This window comes from Patiria miniata, unplaced genomic scaffold, assembly GCF_015706575.1.
Source record: "Patiria miniata isolate m_02_andy unplaced genomic scaffold, ASM1570657v1 HiC_scaffold_22, whole genome shotgun sequence".
In the NCBI taxonomy this organism is placed as follows: domain Eukaryota; kingdom Metazoa; phylum Echinodermata; class Asteroidea; order Valvatida; family Asterinidae; genus Patiria; species Patiria miniata.
In genome coordinates, this window is record NW_024037061.1 from 6139051 (window position 1) to 6163101 (window position 24051).

Consider the following 24051-nt stretch of genomic DNA (forward strand, 5'->3'; position numbering starts at 1 on the left):
GAATTCCGGCCCCAGTGCACAGACGATTCAACGCTCTGCAACATCTGCATGCTTGCCAATGAACGAAGCTGATCGAGTACACTATACTTGCTACAAAATTAATATCATTATTTTGTTTCTATTCACTAATATTAATAAGTGAGGTCTTGCACTATGTCAGCGGGCGTGTTTTCTCGGATTGCTTCGTCAGTAGTTCGGAGTGGCAAGCACAAACCGAAGGGTCTTTTTGATTTTAGCAAACAGCTGGTCGTTTGCAGGGTTTGCAGTGCAGCATTTCACGGCAATATTGCAGGAGTGTGAGTGGTTCTTCTTCAAGTTCTTGGCTAGAACTTTAAAAGTAGAACTGCCGTGCGTCATGCGTGCCGTGCCTTCTAAGTTTTAATTATTTTCTAGAACTAGTAGGCCCCTAGCGCCTGGTTCTTGGCGCTAGCGCCTGGTCCTTTTTTTTTTGCCTACTCGCCTCCAGACCATTGTTGCATTTTTAGTTAAACCAAATTAGGCTATAGACCATGGAGGAATAAGAACATAGACTTAGTCCGTATAACATTAACAATAACTATTATTAATTTAATGATTTAATTAAATAGTAAGGAAAAAATTCCGTACTGGCTCACCACTTTATTCAATTAATTTTCAAGCACCAAAAGTTGCATCCTTTTATGGTTTTTCCCTCCACTTTCCCTGCTCTACTCTCACCCTCTCCTTTCCTTTATTCCGATTTATTAATCAGTCACTTACTTCATCGGGATTCGAACCTCGGACTCTTGCTTGAAACACGAGACCCTTAACCGCTAGGCCGCGCACGATCGCTGTTGCAATGATCAATCTTTGGACTAAAATAACAAAAGATGCCATCCGAGTGCCCACTAGAACTATGGGGCTCTAGTTGAGCCCCAGAGTTCTAGGGGTACGAAGAGTTGGGTAAGGGTACTTGGCAAGGTATTTAATAATCATGGATGATTGTTGACCCCTGTACCCCTAGAGTCTATGGGGCCCCATAGTTGTAGGGGTAGTGACAAGCACCATTTAAGATACATATAATATGTATCTCAAGCAAACTTGAATCCTCTCCTGATTGGTCGATCCTTTGCAACAGCATTAGTTACTTTTAGGACCCCTTGATTTTCGCCATTCCTATTTTTACAGAAGTTGAATTTTGCCCATGCAGCAGTTGTCAACCCAATGGTTCGCAGATTCCACTTCACTTTTAAATCTTCAGACCCATGGATCAGAAAGGAACAAAATCAAACCGGGCCTTCGCCAGGTGTTTATTGTGTTCAAAACATAAAAGTAGAAAGGGGTCGTAAAAGTAACTAATGCCATGGCAACAACGGAGCGATATTATTCCTATTAATGACAATTTATGACATGATAGAGTCTGCTCTAACCAAAGAAGGCCAATGTGCAGTTTTTCTGCTACAGTATCTATCAGGATCAGTGTTTGTATTTCATTTGTGTTATTTTTCTTTTTTTGTCATTAGTTCTGACCCGAAGCAGACATCATTTGTTGGTCATAACTTTCTTACTCTGCGAGACTTCAACAAACATGACATTGAACAGCTCCTGTGGACAGCAGCTGACCTCAAGGAACGTATCAAGAACAATGGAGAGGTTTACCAGCCACTGATTGGTAAAGCTGCTGCATTGATCTTTGAGAAGCGCAGTACTAGGACACGTATGTCATCAGAGACAGGTACAGGCATCATGTCAACTATCCCACACACAAATGCATACTATTTAGTTGATTTATCAAATTTTCTTGTGAATTGTAATAGGGAAGAGGGTGTTATCGAAACATACAAACTGCACTGAGTAAAAACTATCATCATGCTATGAACATCTTCATTCCTTAAAAATTTGTTAAAGAGCCATTTTCCCTTAAAATTACAGTTAACTAAATTTCACGGATTTTTCAACATTTTAAGCCAGATTAGGAGTCTGTGAAAACACCCTTAAGAAAGTCCTTTGTTTACCCATGGAAATAGACCCAGTGTACCGTTATGTATAACCAATGATAATCCTCAGTGGCCAGGGTCATTAAAAAAACGTGAAAATACCCTTACAGGATTAGTCCTATATAAGCCCCATGTAAATGTCCGTGAAACATCTCTTTAAAGATCTTTTCATGGCGAAATGGACTTTTAATGAAAATTTAAGGGATCAGATGTTCATATGTTTGTGTACTGTGTAGTCCATAGAATGATTTCCAATATTCTGTGCAGGTTTTGCAGCGCTTGGCGGTCATCCAGCTTTCTTGACCCAGAATGATATTCATCTTGGAGTCAATGAGTCTTTGTCAGACACAGCCAAGTAAGTACGGCTGCACACTTCATTCCACAGGCTTCTCATTAACCCACAGTATTGTACTTATATTACAAGCGTGACAATACGTAGTTAAGAGTCTCAAAATGTATTTTTACTTCCAGTGATGATACCCAGAATTATAGCAACTGCGCGTGCGTGAACGTCGTGCCAACGCTTGCGCGTGCTTCGCCAAATTAAAAAACGAACTACTAACGGAAATTTCCAACGCACCGTTGGAAATGCCTTTTTTGTCGATTTCTTCAAAATGACAGCTTGCCAGAAAGAATAATTTCACAGGGAGTTTAGTCCCCTAACTATCTTTCAACCAAGTATGTTTTTCAACAATAATTATGTCAGTTACTTTTTGGATAGCTGCAAATGATGGACTGTATCTTTAAGCAAATTATTTCAGGTATTAATAGTTCCACAGATCTACAAAATTATTTAATACAGATATATTTTTTTCCATTTCAATCCAGAGTTCTTTCAGGTTTTGTTGATATCATCCTTGCCAGAGTATATCGCCATGACGATCTGATCACATTGACTCAACAGGCATCTGTACCCATTGTCAATGGGTTATCTGAAATCTATCATCCACTGCAGTCATTAGCTGACATGCTCACATTACAGGTAATAGTCAAGTTAATAAACAGCAAATTCAAAATATTCACAGAAGGGCCGGATGTTTCAGTCCTAGCATACTCTCCAAGACTTATTACCGACCTTTGAATTCCCAAGATGGTTTGTCATTTACCTCAAGTTTTCTAGTAACAAATGATTTTTTATTGCTAATTTGATATTTTTGTCTTTGGTGTTTCTTTTGACTTTTACAGGAGCATTACGGTTCACTAAGTGGACTAACTCTAGCTTGGGTTGGTGATGGTAACAACATCATTCATTCCATCATGATGGCAGCACCTAGACTTGGCATCAACCTCAAGATTGCTACTCCTAAGGTTTGTTCACTAGTTTGTAGTTTCGTCAGATTTTTCCCTGGACTATGAAAGCAGATTTTAAAACGTTGATATCCACTCCAACAAAACGGGGGGAAAATGAAGCATTGGAAGCTACATCCAATTAGGAAAGCATACAGTCGGCTCCCGTTATAGCGAAAACGGCTAGAACGAAATTCCGGTTATTACAAACAAATACCTTCGGTCCCGGCAAAATTGTGCACATGTCTATGGGGAAAATTTCGCTTAAGACGAAAACGGACAGTACGAAATTCCTGTTAAAGCGAAAGGTTTTGGCGACCCGGTTGCGTAAAAATGCATTGTCAGCGATCCATTTATAACGAAAGGTAATCCTGGTGCACGGCTTTTTTTCGTTCGACCGAAGGTATTTGAAAGCAGTACAATGTATTAGTAATCAGCAGGTGTCCGTCTTGTGTGAGTAGTTTCATGTTGCCGACGTAGATGTATTCAGATGGAGGTGCTAATCGGTTTGCCGGCGCACAGTCAAGTTAATCTCACGCTGCGGTTAGGCCTGTCATCGCAGTGTTGCAAAGACGCGTGCCAGTCACCCGAGCCACTTGCACATCGCCATTGTGCCATTAATCAAAAACATACTTCAACCTTTGTGAATGGGCTTTCCCTATTTGTACCTAATTCTGCCGGTTAACAACAAAGGCCCATCATCAAAGTGTTCCGATGATGAGTGCCAGTCACCCGCACCACTTGCACATCGCCATTGTGACATTCATCCAAGACGTGACCTTTGTGAATGGGCTTTTCCAATATGTACCTAATTCTGTCGGCTTGCATTAATGAAAGGGAAACAAAAGCTCAGATTGGTCCAGCGTAATTACGATGTCTTTTGTCATCGAGTCGGGCAGATATTGGATATAAGGGGTGTAGAATATGACAAGTGATCATTACGATTATCGTACTTCTGAGCTGACTACTGATACTTTTGAGCTGACTACTGTTATCATCATGACTTCGATCAAGGTTAAGCGTAAGGGGCTGTCCCTCTCAACAAAAATGGAAATCATCAAAGCTACTGAAGCAGGACGCAAGAAGGGAGACATCGCACGGGAGTTTGGAATCGTTCCAAGCACCTTGTCGACAGTCCTGAAATTAAATTATTTATTTAAATTATAATCAAAACTTTGCCAAAATTGTCTTATTAAAAAACGTATTCATTTGAGCACCAGCACAAAATACGTTAAGCTATTTCGTAACTTTTAAAAAAGGAACCTGCTGGGACGATAAGAAACTGATCACCATCAACGCTGGACATTATGCATACATATGCAAAGCTATGAATAAATGAACTGGTGCACGCCATTGAGCTTGTCCGCTTGCGTGACGTTGAAATCGTCTGACGTTAATATCCAATCACGATGTAAGATTATGAGATCATCACTCATTAGGACATTGACTCATGAGGGCGCTTTACCAATTTGTAAAATCTACTCAGATCACGGACGGACCGGAAAATCTGGAATGTAAATGACAAAGGTTCCTCGGCCATGTGCTTGAAAACGCTTGTCACATTGTCACATTGAAATCTGCAAGACGAAAGGACAATACAATTTAAATGTCTCTCCATTACACAATTTGTGCTGGAGAGATTACTTACTTTGAACATCGAAGTGATCCAGGTCATCCTCCGTTGACTTCTTCCTCATCGATGATCAAGCAATGAAACGTCAGATCTTCGCTTCGTAATGTTTATTTTATTTTCGTTTCGTACATTAAACATTTTTTTTTCACTTGACACAATGAAACATTTTATACATTATTTTTTATTTGACAAATCACATCACAGAGAGCATGTTCTTAATTGCTTTCAAACGGAAAAAGTCATTGGTTACATTACATACGTTCACAAGCGTGCACAATAGGGCCAATTCAAGGTGAACAATGGACGGGAAACATTGATCGGATATTACGAAATTCGGATACAACGAAGATTTTGGCCGGTCCCGTGGTTTTCGCTATAACGGGAGCCGACTGTATATGCAAAAAAAAATTACAATTATTGACCAGAGATGCGAAATGGTTCTGTTTTCTGCTTCTTTTAAAAGACTTTTTTTAATATTGTTTTTGCCAACCTACATTCCATCAGCTCTTAAGAACTTTTCACTCTGATTCAGTTTTTGCTCAAATTGAAAATAATGTTTAAGTTACATACATGTAAAATAATGTTTAAGTATACGTACCACTTTTTATTTTTTACAGGGCTATGAAATCTTTCCAGAAGTAATGGCAGATACTGTCAAGTTTGCCAAAGAGGTAAGATGATGGATCTTAAACCAGGTAGATCTGACTCAAGACAGTAAGGAGGATGCTGTGGCCCATATCATAGGAAGTAGGGTCAGATCATATGATGTCAAAGTATACATGACTATCTGGTTTCCATGTGTTCAGTCACCATTGCAGTAGGCAGGCGTTTTCATGTAAAATAACTAAAATTTCTTTGTTAAATGGCATAATGGTCACTACCTGTGTCATGTATGAGCCATGTGGTTGTGATGGCTTATTTCTAAAGGTTACGTAACATTTTACTTTGAATGAAACAACATGCACACAGACATGATCACGTTGGCGGGCGAAATCTTTGATAATTAATTTCTCCCGTTTGAAAGACCGTATCTTCATGCAGCTTTCAGGGTTTCTTTCCCCTGTAATGATCCAAGTATGTGCTAAAAATCGTTTTCATATGTTTAGTACTTTTTAAAAGTTGTAACTCTGTTGTTTGCAATATCTGTCAATCTTTTCAAGCCTCACAAATATTAATAAGGTTCCTTTCCATTATGGTGTGCAGTGAAAATTTGCAGAATAGCCTCCTTCACGAGTTATTAATTGATAAATATCACCCTTTTTGCTGGCTTCCATTGGTCGATACGGAGACCCATGCCAAGTCACGCCGAGTCACGCTAATGAATATGCTAATATGCTGCCCAAAAACGGCCAAGCATGCAAGCCAACCTGAAAACCATGCACATGAGTTTAGTCGGCAAAAAATATTCGTCAAAAAGCTGTAATTCAAGCGTTTGCAACAACAGATTAAGCTGAAATTCGGAATATACTTAGATGATGTAAGTGTTCAACTACTCGTGAAATAGGAGATTCCTAGAAATTGAGATAAATACATAGATTTGGGGACGTTTTCGAATGACTTCTTCCCAACTTTAAGGTCAGCTTTACCAGTATTAAACCAGTATTGACGTTTCGACATCGATGACGGCGATTTTTTCACTGACATGAAGTTTAGAATTTCTTCTTCTGTTATAATTAAACATTTCAATCATACTGAGCGTATTTTCTGAGCAACACAACTTTCAAAAGGCCATGTTTTGTTGGGGTGCATGAATTTCACTGCTCTGTTACGTCTAAGCACGTAATCGGATTTACTTTGTTTGACGACGGGGATGCTGAGGCCTTCACAACCACACGGCTGGTACAGTTGCCTTAATTGTGCCCACCCAGTTGACTCTGCATTTTTCTCACAGTTTTTGCAATCCATCACAGGTTTGAAGGCTTTTGCCTACTACAATGGCGACACCGACTTTCTGGTACCTGGATGTAGCCCAAGGCCCAATTTCATGGCGCTGCTAAGCACACGATTTTCTGCTAACAGAGCCTCCATCTATTTCATGGAGACCGTAAGCATAAGCACAGCAAAAGGCACGCTTACTTTGGAGGAAAAATTTGAGGAAAAACTTAGTGACGTATCAATAGAAATCTCCATGCACGCGCGACCGTTAGCACGTCCACGCCGTGAAATAGTGCTTAAGATTAGCATAGTTTTCTGCTATGCTATAAGCACAACTTTGCTGCTAACTGTTCAGCAGCGCCGTGAAATTGGGCCCTGGTCACGTGGATCAGTGAGAGGTCTCTACAAGAGAGAGTCCGTATCTCATTACCTGATATTCAGTTACAATCTAGAGCTGTGCGAAAGCATTACACACATTATCCTCCAGCTTGCTTGCTTAGGACTTTTCATCAATTTCACGTTTGTTTACTTCTACCTTTTTTCTCCAGGCTAACACTGACATCTTTGTAACCAATGATCCTCTGGAAGCTTGTCAAAATGCTAACATTGTTGTCACGGATACTTGGATAAGTATGGGTCAAGAAGAAGAGAAAGCTGAGCGACTGAAAGCATTCAAGGGTTATCAAGTCACAAAAAAGGTAGAATTACAGAAATAGCCTGGACAGTTGTATCATGTACATCAGGTTCCTGAGTAATTCAAGATGCTTAGGTGAAATTATATTAAGGAATGTCTAGTGTGAATCTTGACAAAAACATGGCAACATATCCCCTTATTTCTAACTGTACAGTTAGAGATAAGGAGAGCTAGGCAGAGATAAAGAGAGCTAGGCAGACTCAGGAATGCCATTTAACAATTGTTGACTGCTGTGATGTAGGATATGACATTTTAACACCCGAGGGGCGCATATAGCACCCGAGGCGATGCCGATTGTGCTATGGGCCCGGAGAGGTTTAAAAGAGTACATCCCACATCACAGCAGTCAACAATTGTTTTGTTATATCGTGCGCATAACTAGAAAAGTTAGTAACTTACCTTGTGAGAAATAAGTTAAATCCCCGCGATGTAGCCTTTGATAAGGGAGTTGATTTGATGTCCTGCCGGACATGAGAGACTGAGTGTTAAACGTTGCTGTTCTCATTACGTCTAGCGCTCTCAGGAGACGCTGCAGGTTTATGTGTAATTGTATATTAAAAAAACCCACTTTATGAATACAATGCACTTTGTGGCATAGGTGCATTCAGTACTTCCCACACATTGGAGCTAATTATGAATGGCAATCTGATGCTCATTCATCCATCACCATAATCCACTTCTATATGTAACAAGGTGATCAGATATATGCAACTCAACCCAGCATTCTTCATGGAGCCACGTGCAGGAAGTAATGAACATCCTTAACTAATGTCCGGAACTGTTTGAAATTGATCAGAGACCTCTCAGCTTTTTGAGGAACATGAGTCTAATTTGATTTGATTTCTATTCCTCTTAGATGACTGATGTTATGGATAAAGACTGGACTTTCCTTCACTGCCTGCCTAGGAAACCAGAAGAAGTTGATGATGAGGTCTTCTACAGTAAGAACTCACTCATATGGCCGGAGGCAGAAAACAGAAAGTGGACTGTTATGGTAAGGAATTAAACTTGCTCATGAATTTACAGTCGACTCTCTTTAACATCAAACTGCTCATTTTATTCAAATTTCATACTAAACAGAGCACAATTTTCCCATCCATTGTGCATGTGTGTGTATAATGCACATATGTAGAATGTAACCGTATTCAAAGACGGACAAGCTGAGCTCCACGGGGGCCGATTTCACGAAACTCGTCTTATCTTGTGACTTATCTTAGGACTGTGGACGAGTCCCTGCTCTAAGATCGATCTTAGCTAATATGCACACTAAGAACGATTTCACTAAACCCATCTTAAGCAAGACGCATCAAAACTACCGCTTGACGAACAGTCGTTGAAAAGAAACCCGCAAAGCAAACATCCTGTGCGCGAGCATAGAACACAAACTTTCACCAGAAAAATAACATTACTCAAATAAATGTCACACTCAAGGTAGGTTTACACAAGATACGATGGAGTCATTCTTGCTCCCAGTTTCATCACTCTATTTTTAAATAGTTGACTAGGTGTTGGCGTATAATAAATTTTGTAAATGAAACAATTTTTATTATAACTACCCACGTATCACAAATCTTTTAAAACTGTTTCTACAGCATTTTTTCCCCTTGAAACTATAACTAGAGGCTGACACTCGTCTTTAACGGGAAGACATTGCAATGATTTCTAGATATATAAATTCATGCACGCATTGATGAGAGAAGATGAGTTTAGATTAAGTTAAGACGAGTTCAGCTGCGTTGCTAAGGAAGTTAGGACGTGTTGAACGCGTCTTAAGTTTGGTGAAATTGATCCGAGTCATGAGTTAAGATGAATGAGACTTAAGGGTTGCTTGTGGACATGATCAATGAATGGGAGGTTTGCGGAGAGTTAAAAGTATGCTCTGTTCTCCTGATGATGAACAGAGCACACTATTCGAAATCGAGTTAAACCAACTGGTTCTTCTCAGAATCACACAACTCTCAAAGAGATATCATTCATGTGGCGTTACCGCAAACCTCCCATTCATCGAGTTAAGATGAGTTAATACCCTTCTGCAGACGCATCTTAGAGTTTTGTGAAATTGGCCCCAGATCACAGAGTCTCAATGATCTGCACACCCACGTGCATCAAATTGCGCCGTGTAGAGAATAATTCTTTTCAAAGACATTTGAGAATTTTTTTTTGTTTTTTTTTGTTTAGCAGTTCTTTTACCCTTTGGTATGTTTGGTGCCCAGATTGTTTGTTTAGATGAACAGATTATAAAGTTTCTTGGGCAGTTGCTAGTGACCTCCCTGTGCACCAAAGGCTTAATTATCTTGGACTTATTTTTGTTTTATTCAGGGACTGAGGGACCACACTTACTGAAATTCATTCTGCTAAAATGTTAGGAATCCTGTCCATGTTCGTTTTAAACAATGTGCACTATTCGGCTGCAACAGGTTTATATTTGTAATAACCAGAAATTTATCCCAACAGAGTTTGTATTAACAAGATCACTATGTATCATTCACAGTACATGTAAGGCCATGTTTTTGAGGATTTTTAATTTCTGTATTTGTCACTTGCAGGCAGTTCTGCTATCCCTTCTGACAGATCACGTCCACAAGACTTCCAAGCCAATTTTCTAGGATCAAGACAGGGTTCAGTTGAAATGCTTTACTATAGTATGTCATCATGTCGTGTCCAAAACATCTTCATCATGTATAGTTTTATGGAAAGTAGCCATTTATATTGCTTCCTTTTAAAGGGAAAAGGGTAATGTATTCCTGCTGTTGGTTTGTTTCAACATTAGTTTCAGGTTCCATGAGATATATAACAGTTGATGAAGACAAAAATGATATTTTCCCCTTGATCCTTGCTGTTGTGTATTTGTACAGTTGGTAGAATGTCCAGGTATTGATGACGATTGGGGATGGAGTCAGGAAACAGTCTACCATGGACAATTATAATTGTAGTCTGGTGCTGGCCCATGAATAGGTCACATTTGATTTGTTAGCTTCAACAGTTAGTAATGAGAGATTACACTGTGTATTGAAGTCACCAGCATTGTGCGACTGTGCCAGTATTTCGACTTAATGAGCGATACTGTTCATTCATTATCATTATAACAAATTGGTTTCCTTGCAGAAACCCAAACCCACCTGAGAATGAGGTTTATTCCCGTCCTCCCCAAGTCTGTGAAGCCTCATCTGTTCCCCATCCTCAGTCAAAATGTTACACGTATGTACTTTAAATCAAATATTACTTTAAAGCAACTAGGATAATATATTTTACAGGAAAACTAGTCGAGCATATCACTTTCACAAATTACCAAGTGTACGTGGAGGTATTATGTGGTTGCCAAAGTTAACAGAAACTATGCTTACCTACTGAAATATTAGCAGTCAAATTTTACGTCGTTGATATTTTTCCCCAATTTTACAAAATGGTTAAAAGAAATGACTCATTCGTTATCTGTAAGAACAAAATAGTAATATGTAAATATGAATAAGGAATTTGTACACATCATACACATGGAAGACATTTTTCACCATTTCTGAATACCCTTCCATACCCCTCCTATTTTTGTTTCCGGTACTACTTTATGTATGTTACATGTTGAAGCATATATTTTAAAAGAATTCAGTGTTTGTGTTCAGTGTTTTGATATTGATCTATTATGTATAACATAATTGTGGTATTCATCTGGTGAAGTAAGTCAGTGGTTAGCAATGCTGAGGTATATGTGTAATGTGCATACCCCTGCTCAAGACCTAGTCCGAGTATCACCCGTTATCCACAGATCCAAATCCTGTATAACGTGGGACATTTCCTGACATGCAAATTTATGCAAGCCGCACGCCAGCCAATCGGAGTCGACTTTACTTAATCGTGACGTCATTTCATTCCCAAATCAGGACTAAATGGTTTAATTGGTCAATTTGAATGCATAATACAACAACCGGCCCCATATCGCGTAACATGGTACAGAGTGCGTGACATGGTTTTTTTAATCCATTGTCTTTGTGACGCGCAACGGGTGAATGACCGAAGACTCGATATAGAAAGCGCCCGCTGATTGGTCAAAATCTAGGAGGTCAAGAGGCGGGGTCTTGCCTAATTAATCAGCAAATCTGTTCACGCGAAATAGACCTGGTTTAGACTACTCAAGACCAGGCAGGTCCATTTCTCCAGGCTCTCCCTTGAGTAGTGTCACTGTGCAGTTACTCTAACACTTGCTGAACAAATCATGTGAAATAATTGTTTGTTGAAATTTTGTTCTGAAGTCAAAAAGTTTACAAAAACCAGTATGTCACCTGTATTACCGTCTCCATAAATATTCAGTGTGGCAGAAATTATTTTCATATTTTTTGAAAGTTGAAAAAGATTTACTGTGCACTTAAAAACAGAATTTGGAAATTGTTTTCACATAACTGTTAATCACTGGTTACTTTTCAACAGTTCAGTATTACTTAAGATTTGTAAAATGGGATATTTTAACCTGGTTTTTACTTTGCATTTTGGGGTTTAAATAAATACTCGAACAAGGTACTAAATGAAGAAAATCAAAATGACAAACATAAGGGGAAATGCCACCTGACATTGATGCCATCAACATTGTAACTCGATGCATACAGCAATGCATGGAGCTTATGCCGAGTTTAGTCTGTCATTTGCTGTATTGTTGGATATCAAGTTATTCTCTTGCCATTGTAATGACTGTCAAACATTTTTTTTGCTTTACATGCAATAAACTATAAATCAATAACATAAAATAAAATTTTGTTCATAATTTATTTGGACTTAATAAAAATATAATGTACAAGTATTATTATGCATTAAAAACTCTCCAACATGAAGAGGCCCAACATTTTGTTTTCAGTTATAAATAAGTTTCAAAAGGAAGCTACAGAATTTGAATAAAAAACATACTTCTAAAGATTTTTTCAAATATGTGCAACAGTATTTGTCTTTTCTGCTGAATAAAGAGTGAAATAGAAAACACAGGAGTTTTAAACGTACATGTTCATAGGATCATTTGCATTTTCTGCATTTTTTTCATTTGAAGAAACAAATTATTCACAATCTTAAGTAAGGTACATAACAAACTGCTTGACGTTTCAGATCAGTAAAAAGTATAAATTCAAGAAAACCCTATGCACAATTTTGATCCGATAAGTGGGTTCAGTTGCTAGTGCTTCAAATTCAGAAGTTATTGCCGTTTCATATTTTGAATTGACCTTGTCATATTCCTGAATCAGCACACTGGGCATGATACTCATTCAGCCTAAAAGTGTGTGTGACGTCAAGATCACAATGGATTGGTAATCTTCACATATTTATTATCGTCATACTCTTTAAAATAAAAAAATAATGTGTCCCCATTTCAAACGATACCAGGCAGAATATTGTCACAAGGGGTAAATGCACGTGTATTTGTTACCAGTCCTGTTTTATTTTGAGCAGGTTTTTTTTCTATTTGAATGTTGCTACGTGCCTATCAGTGCCATTCTTCTTAATCTTCCTTGACATTTTCTTTCAAGTGCTTACTGTCTACACACACACCAATGTAGATAGGAAAAAAACCACATCATCCGCAGATCAACAACTCAGGATTTAAATAGGTAGACAATTCAAGTTAAATATTCCATGAAGCATTTAGATCTTTACTTTGCATGCTACATGTAAGTCATGTGATAAAGTCCCAACTGAAGCTTTGAAATTCTCACAGCCTTTTCTGTCTTAACTGTTTCAAACCTAAAACAATGTGCTTGTTCATAGAGCTATATTCAATAACTAGGGCGTTAACTCTCCATTCTCTCGCATAAAATGCGATCATATCATAGGCATCCTGTGCCAAACATTTTTAATTTATGTGCATGCCCACAGGCCATACCGACAGATGAATTTGCGTGAGAGTCATGCACTCAGCACAGACACACTATGAACAAAAAATTAATACGGCGCATATGCGAAATGTGTGTGCGTCATTAGAGCAAAACACAAAGCTCGTATACTGATTGAGTGGATCAGTTGATATGCAAATAACCTTTCAAAAACGGTACAAAATGTTGAGCCTTCCATATGTTAGTGCATAAACATGGAAGCGCCCAGCAGGCTACATTTGCGTATGGCCAGTTATTGCTCAGGTAACTTCAAATAGCTCTATGGTGCTTGCAAGTCCATTCACAACCTACATGTGCTTCACTTTTTTCACCCAATCACAGCTGTGTCATGTCACAAATCATTCTAAAAGAAAAGATGCCTTTAAAAAATGGTCAAATTTCCAAATAAACATTACTACATAATTTTGAACTCAAATTGCAGCAATTCAGATGTGGTTCCATAATAAGAGGGTGGAGCTTATTCAGGCCTCCATCACGACTGCTAGCAACATTTCGCCTGTTATAGTACATATAAAATTTCTCAAAAAAATGTGAATTTTCCTGTGTGAAGTGAAACAATTCATTTCTACCTAAAGCCCGGTTCATACTTCATGCGAATGCGAATTGAATTTGACGTAATAAAACATTCGCTGTGAAATTTGCCCGATTTAAAATGTGTTCAACTTTTATGAATTTGCAGCGTGAATACTCCCCATGATGTCATAAATTCGTGTTTGCTTTTGCGCCGAGTATGAACCAGGCTTAAGGATGTTTCACATTGTTTCGCTGAGAATCGTGTCTGCCACATTTATGTAATGCTGCAAATTCCTCTTTCTTGCTTTGATGATACCTGGCAAGGAACAAAAACAAACAGGGTAAGACATAGGAATCTCAAGCACATACATGTACCATTGAGGATGCACTGATAAAGACAACGACTTTCCATGAATGACATAAACATGTATCAAGTTGAGAATGTTAGATGTGAGGGCCAACAATAGTTTTCCAAATATTACTTACATATATATCCTAGTCAGTTGCATCAAGCCAGTGAATGCCAGAAAGATGTTGACACTAAACAGGTTCCAGTTCTTAGGGATGACCACCATGGAGTATCGAGACCATATCATGCCTGTCATTCAAACAAACAAAATGATAAGAGACTTAAGTGCTGGGCCTGCAACCATTCAATGTACTTTTATAATAAATCTTGTAAGTTTTGATACACAGACCATTTGTCTCTGATGCAGGGTAGTGACAATATAGTGTGTTACTATACCTGTAGCAGCTAGAGCAGCTGATTGGGAAACACTCAATTTCTCTGGAGGTCTAGCGTAGTCTGCTAGGCCAGCTATTACTAAACACTGCAAAATATACATACAAGACAAGAAAAGTAAACAGCTGTCATCAATGGTGACAAAAGGGAGGAATTTAATGTGAAACACCAATGGTTAAAGGAGCACTCTCATCTAGAATGTGCCACTGCAGGCTCTAAAGCATGTTTCCCACAAAATGATAAAAGTTGGAAAGTTGCAGTTTTCCTGTAATTATCGTATGAAGGAATGAGACCTTATAGTGTGTTCAATGGGACATTATAGTGTGTCCAACACCACGCTTTGTTGGAATCAGTCGGAGTGGGCTCTGCACTATCACCCTAATCAGAGTCCAACAGTTTGGGTGTAGAGTTTACCGTATGGTGTTGGGATTTGCAGGTGTGAGGAAGGTTCAACATTTTGTTTCACAAAAAGTGATGAAAACTGTATGAAAACTTTGCTTCAAATGTGTTCCATACCTGGACATCACTTGACACCCTCTACACAAACCCTATGAGACAATTCCAAGTATTTTCTCAGTACATGCTTCAATATTTTGCCAGCTAAATTTGACTTGTTAGGACATGTAATCGGTTTCTGATGGCTGATAGGCCACTGAAGGTTCAATTGAGTGATGTATGGAATGCTCCCTGTGTTCTCTCACTGTTGCTGGATCTGAGTTCACACAACAAAATTATCACTAACAATAACATGGTATGCATTACATTGTGTATCATCACCAGTCTGATTTGGTTCCTAACTTAAAGGCTTTTGGAAATGAGTACATGCAAAGAAAAAATCCACTTCTGTTCCACTTCAGATCCAAAATAACAAACAAGCAGGGGTTTTCATTATTTTCTTTTTAAATGCAAGACAATATGTGGATTTTTGCGACCCAGACCTTTAAAATATGGTAACATGCCATGAAAACTATCACACTTTCTCTAACAAGCAAAATGAAATTGCCTTGTTGACATCAAATTGTATCGTTGTAAAGAGCTTTAAGAGTACTCACCCATTTAAACATTGGTGCCCAGAAATGAATCGTCTTGAGCCCTAAATGGAATCAAAAGAGTAAGCAAAGTAAATCAAATTCATCTCCATCAAAGTGTCATTAGAGGAGCACTTCTACACAGCATGCACCCTTTTTGTCTCTAAGGATGATAATACATGCAGTTGCAATGTACACGGTTTAAAGTGTTGCACTGAAGCACAGGTTTTGCAATCCTCTGAGAGGAAAAGACACAAAAGTAGCAGAGATTCTGATAGAACATAGGATCTGCTGTGCAACCAGGCTGTAGGTCTACGTTGATCGCGGCGCAGTGTCTTGGACCGGCCGCAATCATCCTGTAGCTAGCTAGGATCTGGCCAGGCGAATACAAAATGTGTGATTCCAAAATTAACATAAATGTATGTATTACATGGCTATGTCACTAGATTATGAATGTGTATAGGATTTCGCTCAAAACTTTCTGAACTGGAGTGCACTATTTAAAACCAATTTTTAAAACTGTATAAAGGCCTGCAAATCCAAACATGCAAAATTAGTTGCTACAGGGCATTAGGCCTATATTCCTGTAAATTTTGTTTGGAAAAGAAATTTAAATTTTTGAAAAAGCATGTATATACCGGCTTTAAGGATGACAATGCACATTGCATCATGTGCATCTAACCTTTGACCTTCACCAACCATTAGTGTCTCACCTTTGACCTGCACCAAGCATCATTCACAGCTGTTACATTTGATTTATGCATCATGTGCATGTAACCTTTGACCTGCATCATACATCATGTGCACCTAACATTTGCTTATTTCCATGTGTTATGTCTACCAACCTGCAGGATGATTCCATATTGGTTGCCATCTTGCTGGTAAAGCTCTCTCAATCTTTGCATCAAGTGATGCAAATCGAGAAACTGACTTCACCTCTGAAGGCGTTGCACTACTGGTGAAGCATCTCTGCCCAAACAGGAATCTTCGTAATATCACTGACCCATGCTTACTAACAGCCATTCTCTAGAAAATAAAACAACAAAAACATGTTTTTAAATTCTGCACAATTAGGGTCTGTTTACAAAATAAGTAAAACTGATTCATTTTTAGCTGAATGTACAAAAAAAAATTAAATTTATTAAATGTCTGTTAGTTCTTACTTTTTGGCTTCGTCTCTAGAATGCTGTCATGCAGTTTTTTTAAGAATTCACTTCCACACTTTGAAAATGAGCCAGTTGATCCATGATACTGATAGCGCTGCTGGAGTTTTTTGGAGCCGACAGATTTTAATTATAAAGAGTGTACCTGTTTCTAAATCATTTGTCATAGCTTTTGGGCAGCAAAGTTTGGTGTTGTAGAAGCAACTGAGGAGACGACTTCTCAGCTCCTTACTTCACTTTACAATTGAGTGGAGCCTAATGTTCCTGTCTCGAGATGTGATGGCTTTCCAAGTTTCTCTCTCCCTCATTCCTCTAGGCAATTCATCCGGGTGTAGCCCTGTGTCTTGCGGGAGTACATGTATGTCAATGAAGGTGATTGCAGGTCTGCTTCTCTGTCTTTGCTTGGGTTTCCGGAGAAGTACATGTACTTCAGATATGGGTTCACTGCTTCTAAAAGCGTGACCAGCAAATCCGAGCCGTCTTTCTGACTCTTGGTTTTGGGAGATTGCCATCATGTAGCACCTTATTTGTCACACGTTTGCTCCAATGTACATTTAATGCTGAGTAGAGCTAGGTCAAACATTAACTATGATTTTTGTATGAATCAAAAAGCTGAGATCATTATAAAAACCACTTCCCTAATACCGCGATAATAGTGAGTCCACCTCCGTTCGCATACTCCGAACATGTCTATTTTCACAGGCATCGTACACGGAATAAACCACACCACCATCAGATTTTTTTATATCAATTTGAAAAGGAAGAGTTATACTACACATTGACAGGACAATTCAGGAAGGTTAGAGGTTTATCTCTATTCTGAACAAGAAACGTGATAAGCAGTCCTTCTGATTTGAAAATCACAGGCGTGTGGAAAAAGTCACACCTGGATTTTCTAGGCGTGTGATTTATCTAGGCGTGTGAATTTTCTAGGCGAGTGATTCTGTGGTCCAAGCTGGGACTGAACAATATGGGGTTTTTTTTTTACTATTCATCTTGGTTCACAAATTAAAGCTGTTTTCTCTTCACCGACATACTTTTTTTCCATAAATTATGAAGTATTTATGCCGTAAATGTATGCTGAGGTGTGCGGTACAGAGGGATTCAGGCGTGCGATTATTCGCACTTTGTGGGCAGCTTAGGCGTGTGATGGCGTGGGGGTCGCACGCCTCAAATCAGAATGACTGGATAAGTACCACGATAATACGGCGTCCAATCTACATAAAAAAAACTTGCTCTGGCGTGGCCCTGCATTCAATAGTTACTCAAATGTTGCAACCTGACGCCACTTCCGCGATTGTGTACAAAGTCTATGGAGAGTCAAGAAAAGTTTTTAGGTAGGCCTATATATAGGAAATATTTCTAAGTCCAGGATTCATGTCTTAGCTTATCATCATTTTTTGCAATGAATGACTGGCACAATTGCAGAATACCCCGCCACTCAATCTATCCACCTCGTAGCCGGCTACGGAGTCACGGTTGATTGCCCTCAATAAACCTTCTCAGCACTACTTGTATGTAGCTGGAGTTACCCAGCCCTGAGTTTTATCATGATAAAACTCGAGGCTGGGTAACTCCAGCTAACTTGTATGTACTATGCATCATGCTCCACTGCACTCCCAGTAACCGCGTAGCCGCCAACAGGGTAGTTGGTTTAGACTTAGCCCCACTAGTGTGGCCGTCGGTATGTAGCCCCACTAGTGTGGCCGCGGTATGCTGCGCTGAACCTCTGGCCACGTGGTACCGCGCACTACTGAGGACGAAGTTTTCATAAAATTAACAGGCAGTTTCTTACATATGGTTGTATTCTATGATGTCCCATCTATCACTTCTAGGATGCTTAGGTGTAATGATGTTCAATTTTCCGAGATATTCTTGAATCTTTCTGGAGCTCATAGTCATAATGCACTCGTGAAACGTCTGGTGATGGCAGCCATTTTGAATGTGACAAGAGATGACCTCAAGCTGTGACGTCGCGTTTATGCAAATTGCTTGTTGAGCGAGGGCGCGAGTTGCAAATGCGACGGCTGTTTCCTGTTCCAAATAAAAATTAAAATGCATGCACTGCGTGGGCATCGATGTCGACGGCTTGGACGACGCGCGCGACACAGGAAACAGCCGTCGCATTTGCAACTCGCGCCCTCGCTCGACAAGCAATTTGCATAAACGCGACGTCAGAGCTTGAGGTCATCTCTTGTCACATTCAAAATGGCTGCCATCACCAGACGTTTCACGAGTGCATAATGGGCTCCAGAAAGATTCAAGAATATCTAGGAAAATTGAACATCATTACACCTAAGCATCCCAGAAGTGATAGATGGAACATCGTAGAATACAACCATATGTAAGAAACTGCCTGTTAATTTTCCGAAAACGTCCTCAGTAGTGCGCGGACCACGGTGTGTGGCCAGTCGGTATGCTGCGCTGAACCTCTGGCCACACACCGTGGTACCGCGCGCTACTGAGGACGAAGTTTTCATAAAATTTGCAGGGAATTTCTTACATATGGTTGTATTCTACGATGTCCCATCTATCACTTCTGGGATGCTTAGGTGTAATGATGTTCAATTTTCCGAGATATTCTTGAATCTTTCTGGAGCCCATATGCACTCGTGAAACGTCCGGTGATGGCAGCCATTTTGAATGTGACAAGAGATGACCTCAAGCTGTGACGTCGCGTTTATGCAAATTGCTTGTCGAGCGAGGGCGCGAGTTGCAAATGCGACGGCTGTTTCCTGTACCATGCATTTATCGTCTGGGGGCCACGTGCACTGATCTCTATTCAGGATCTACGGCACAGGAAACAGCCGTCGCATTTGCAACTCGCGCCCTCGCTCGACAAGCAATTTGCATAAACGCGACGTCACAGCTTGAGGTCATCTCTTGTCACATTCAAAATGGCTGCCATCACCGGACGTTTCACGAGTGCATATGGGCTCCAGAAAGATTCAAGAATATCTCGGAAAATTGAACATCATTACACCTAAGCATCCCAGAAGTGATAGATGGGACATCGTAGAATACAACCATATGTAAGAAATTCCCTGCAAATTTTATGAAAACGTCCTCAGTAGTGCGCGGACCACGGTGTGTGGCCTTAGGTTCAGCGCAGCATACCGACGGCCACACTAGTGGGGCTAGTTTAGACTTATAATTTTTTCAGCAACTCCCATTGCTTTTGTGTTGCTTCATTCTCAAGCATATTCAAGGGGACTCCCACTCCGTATCCGCGTAGCCAACAACAGGGTGGTTGGTTTGGACTTAAAAAAATTTCAGCAACTCCCATTGCTTTTGTGTTGCTTCGTTCTCAAATAATAGACCCCCACTCAGTATCTGCGTAGCTGGCAATGGACTTGAATTGTTTCTTTTCCAGCAATTCCAGCCGCGTAGCCAGAGATTTTAGGTGTATTTCCGAGTGGCGGGGTATTCTGCAATTACTCTGCCATTCGGAAATACACCCCTAAAATCTCTGGCTACGCGGTTGGAATTGCTGGAAAAGAAACAATAATTAATGATATTTACCAAAGTTGTCGCCGCCTGCATGCTGAAGACAGTACCGCAAAAGTGAACAAGCTATTGGACACCGGATTTGATCGCGCCTGACCGATGAAACGTGAAGACGTCATTAAATTGGGTGTGGGGAAGGGCGCCCCTAGCGTTGAGTAGGTAAACGGTGTAGTAAAATGCGAGAGTCGATAGTCCGACTCGAGTCAAATATTTTGGTGACTCGAATCGAGTCTATAAGGGTAAAGGACTCGACTCGACTCGGGTTCCTCATCAGAAGACTCAACTCAAGCGAAGACTAATAATAAGACCGAGTCCCAGGGTGACCGTTTTAGCCAATTTTCGGCTAACTTTGACAGAATTTTTGTTAAAAAACGAGTTTGACAGAAAATTGGACAGTCTATAAGAATGGATTTTTTTGGGCAGATTTCTGCAAAAATGGTTATTTGACAGAAAAACAGCAAACTTGAACAAAAAAGTGTACATTTTGTTTAAAAAAGCTTCAATCCTTTCAAACAAACCCTTCAGGTTGGCTGGTCTAGGTGCTGAGGTTCACTGGGAAACGAACTTCCTCGTGGCCGGATCCGCATTTTGCCCAAAATTTACCAATAATTTCACGACATCTTTATGTGACTAGATTGAGTATGTAATTTGAATCTTAAGTAAGGCAATACAACCAATCTGCATGTGATTTTAAGTGTTTATAGTGTAGTTCGAGTAATTCTGGGGAATTTGGCAGATTTTTGATAAATCTGACAGATCTTTGATGTGTATTTAGCAGAATTTGGCTCTGACGTTACGGTCACCCTGCCGAGTCCCAAACAGGGGCGGATCTGGTTAGTCCGTGGGACGAGGCCTTTTTTTCGCTCGCCACGCGGTCTGGTTCGCCGAATTTTATCAAACTTCACAGACATGTAGATTATGGTGTACCATATCGAAAAAACTTTGTTCCCCGATCCAAAGTTTGTTTGGGAATGAGAAAATCTGGGATAAAAACGCCGAAAATTCTACATGAGAAAAAAAACATAAGAAACAGTGCCCCCTATTGACACAGTCAGAAACCTTTTCTCACGCAATGGCCTTTTCAATTCTGCCAAGTTTCTCTCGGCCAATTACGTTACATGTGCATTCATTTACGCAAGCATACCTTTTCTAAATTGATTTCAGGTACAGCTAATTTGAATGACGGTTAATGAAAACAACCCACTATAATTGTATCTGGTGCCGATGGCATTAAACTAAAAGTGAAATAGAATTGTGAATGTTTGAAATCACCCTCTAAAAGTGAAAGAGAAGTCTTGTAAACGAATCTAAAATGGACATAACGAAAAGTGCTGCTCAATCACTTAATTGATTGAACTGAAATGGAATCGAATTCTCTGGTAGCAAAACCGAAACGCATATTCAGAGCGATTCTCAAATTCAGACGAAAATGAATGACCGATTTTCAGAAGTGAATGAACATTTTAGGAAATTGGCCGGGAAACCCTATACCATTCTTCTTGTGCGGGTAACAACTGTGCAGGTTTAAATCCCCCAACAAAAAGAATAAATAAATAAATAAATGGATTAAATTGGATTATACAGGTTTTCCCGGCTATTTTTAAACGTTTATCATTCGAATTCACCGTTTCTAATAATAATATTCGCCCATCACCGTCGATTTAGTGCACTTCCAACGTTTAATTTCGCCTTTTGTGCGACAATATTAAAATGCAGTTCAAGCAATTCAAACAATAAGTACACGTTTTCGTACCGGAGTATCGATTTCGTCTAGTCTACGCCAAACCTTTTTAGTCAAGAAATTAAATTCGTCTAATTGATTTATAATCAACGAATTCGATTTCTGAATGCTGCCATTCGGCAACAGCTTAGACGATTTTGTTCTGAAATGATCTTCAATGGGAACTTAAAAGAGGTATTATCTGGCAAGCGCTCATTGCGTGCGAAAATGTTTCTGACTGTGTCAATAGAGGGCGCTGTTTTGTTTTTTTTTCTCATGCAGAATTTTCGGCATTTTTATCCCAGATTTTCCCATTCCCAAACAAACTGTGGATCGGGGAACAATGTTTTTTTTGATATGGTACATCATAATCTACATGTCTAGAAAGTTTTATAAAATTCGGCGGACCAGATCGCGTATCTCGAAAACTAAAGCGTTTTCGGCCTCTCGTCTCACGGACTCATGGGGGTCTGACCATGGAGGAAGGAACAAAATGGTCTGACATACTAAAAACAAAAAGCGACAGGACCAAGAACTGCGACGAGACATCGTGCGCACGACTCGACGAGCCACGACGAGACGGGGGGACGCGCGCGCACGACTCGACGAGCCACGACGAGACGACGGGGAGGCAGGGCGCGCGCGACGCGACAATAAATATTGTATCCTACAGTTTGATTTTATAGCTCATGATAGCTGATTCAATGACTCCAAACCCGAAAATGATGTTTAATCAAAATTATCATCCTTTACTCAGGAAAAAATAAAAATGGTCAGATATTGCCTGAGATTGCACCACAGAGCATCTAGAATTAAACATTTCCCGGGGCCCTTAATCGGGCCGCGCCCCGGACTACACGCAGTAACAGCTTCGCGTCACTAAGTTTAATCACAATATGTCCCAACCTCGTCCCCAGGGTGTCGAACAGTACGCGCCCATCACTACCTGCTCTCTCACCCTGGTATTGGATCATTTGCATGTGCAAGATTTTTGAACACGTATGCAAATGAGGAATAGTCTGGTGCCTGGATATGCGTTACATTACCGTTTGTTTTTGTATGCGGTGTCTGGGGTAAAAACAGAGTCAATTCGTCGCAGCGCGAGCACGGCGTGAATTACGAAAACACCACTTTTTAAATTAAACTGTTACGATCTTTTCCAGACAACATGCAGTATCATATTTCATATAAATATGAACAAATTGGAAAGGAAATTAGTATTTTCGAGAAGGCGTGGACGAAAGATCGCGAAAACACGTACTGCACGTTGTGAATGATTGTACAGTATCGAATCAGGATACAGGAAGCCTTCCTATCCAGGGCTTACTATTGGAAACGAGGTTGAAATAAAGTAAGCAATGGGGACGAGGTTGATTATGTATCCCCCCAATAGACCATGTCGAAAGCCATGGTCTGTTACATTTGAACAGATTCATAGACTCATTATGCAAGACAACCGCATCTTGACCTCTACATTTTGACCAATTAGAATATCGGGTCTTTGGTCATTTACCCGTTGCGCGTCATAGACATGGATACAAAAAAATGTGTCACGCGCTCTATGTCATGCTACGCGATATGCGACTGGCTGTTGTTGTATTACAAATCACCAATCAAACCATTTAGTCCTCATGATTTGGGAATAAAATGACGTCACGATTTAGTAAAGTCGACTCCGATTGGCTGAGGCGCGAATCGCATAAATATGCATGCTCACATAATCAGACGTATTATACCGGTACAGCAGGAGACTTTTGGCTCCGTGGATAAGGCCCCCCAAAAAGTCTCCGGTTTCTAGTATGGAGCTTGCCCAAAAAATGGTGCGGCGACGCGGCTTCTTTTTTTTTTTTACCTGATTTTTTTGCTTCAAATGTCGGCTGATGAGTCGACTGCATAATTATGGTGCCCGACTAAACTTAGTGCAAATATATGGGAGTACAGAGAGGCCACATAAAGCTTATTCTCGACCATAACCCAATCTAAAAACACGTTAAAATTGTGCAGCAGCAGGATTCCAGTCAAACCAGTGAGTTTGGCGGTTTTGAGACATCATCTTTCATTAAAAAAAAA

General features: G+C 39.9%; 2 protein-coding genes across 3 annotated transcripts; one reads left to right on the plus strand and one right to left on the minus strand.

Moving 5' to 3' along the window:
• The first annotated feature begins 2 nt into the window (after nucleotides 1-2).
• On the plus strand, nucleotides 3-12349 carry LOC119730713 (ornithine carbamoyltransferase, mitochondrial-like). Of its 2 annotated transcripts, none has more exons than XM_038203720.1 (9): nucleotides 3-76; nucleotides 1482-1693; nucleotides 2223-2310; nucleotides 2784-2937; nucleotides 3141-3263; nucleotides 5493-5546; nucleotides 7299-7448; nucleotides 8301-8438; nucleotides 9991-12349. In XM_038203720.1, the coding sequence occupies exons 2-9, from the start codon at nucleotides 1678-1680 to the stop codon at nucleotides 10048-10050; spliced, it is 783 nt and encodes a 260-aa protein (XP_038059648.1). In that variant the 5' UTR covers nucleotides 3-76; nucleotides 1482-1677; the 3' UTR covers nucleotides 10051-12349. The 2 variants fall into 2 exon arrangements, with proteins under 2 accessions (XP_038059648.1, XP_038059647.1); XM_038203719.1 differs by lacking the exon at nucleotides 3-76 and adding an exon at nucleotides 95-296.
• On the minus strand, nucleotides 12178-20403 carry LOC119730714 (mitochondrial pyruvate carrier 4-like). The gene is made up of 6 exons (XM_038203721.1): nucleotides 20277-20403; nucleotides 16437-16617; nucleotides 15616-15656; nucleotides 14567-14651; nucleotides 14308-14419; nucleotides 12178-14137 (listed from the first exon to the last, which is right to left on the minus strand). Exons 1-6 carry the CDS (start codon nucleotides 20295-20297, stop codon nucleotides 14050-14052), a joined length of 528 nt encoding a protein of 175 aa, XP_038059649.1. The 5' UTR covers nucleotides 20298-20403; the 3' UTR covers nucleotides 12178-14049.
• Nucleotides 20404-24051: the final 3648 nt, after the last annotated feature.

Excerpts from the sequence above, each read along its gene's own strand:
- LOC119730714 (XM_038203721.1), bottom strand. The coding sequence starts at position 20,297 with ATGCAGGCGGCGACAACTTTG. Across the intron at positions 14,652-15,615 it reads GGGCACCAATGTTTAAATGG|TGTTTAGTAATAGCTGGCCT; the intron begins GTGAGTACTCTT and ends TATATTTTGCAG. Across the intron at positions 14,138-14,307 it reads CAACTGACTAGGATATATAT|GTATCATCAAAGCAAGAAAG; the intron begins GTAAGTAATATT and ends GTTCCTTGCCAG.
- LOC119730713 (XM_038203719.1), top strand. The coding sequence starts at position 154 with ATGTCAGCGGGCGTGTTTTCTCGGATTGCTTCGTCAGTAGTTCGGAGT. Across the intron at positions 297-1,481 it reads CACGGCAATATTGCAGGAGT|TTCTGACCCGAAGCAGACAT; the intron begins GTGAGTGGTTCT and ends TTTTGTCATTAG. Across the intron at positions 7,449-8,300 it reads GTTATCAAGTCACAAAAAAG|ATGACTGATGTTATGGATAA; the intron begins GTAGAATTACAG and ends TATTCCTCTTAG.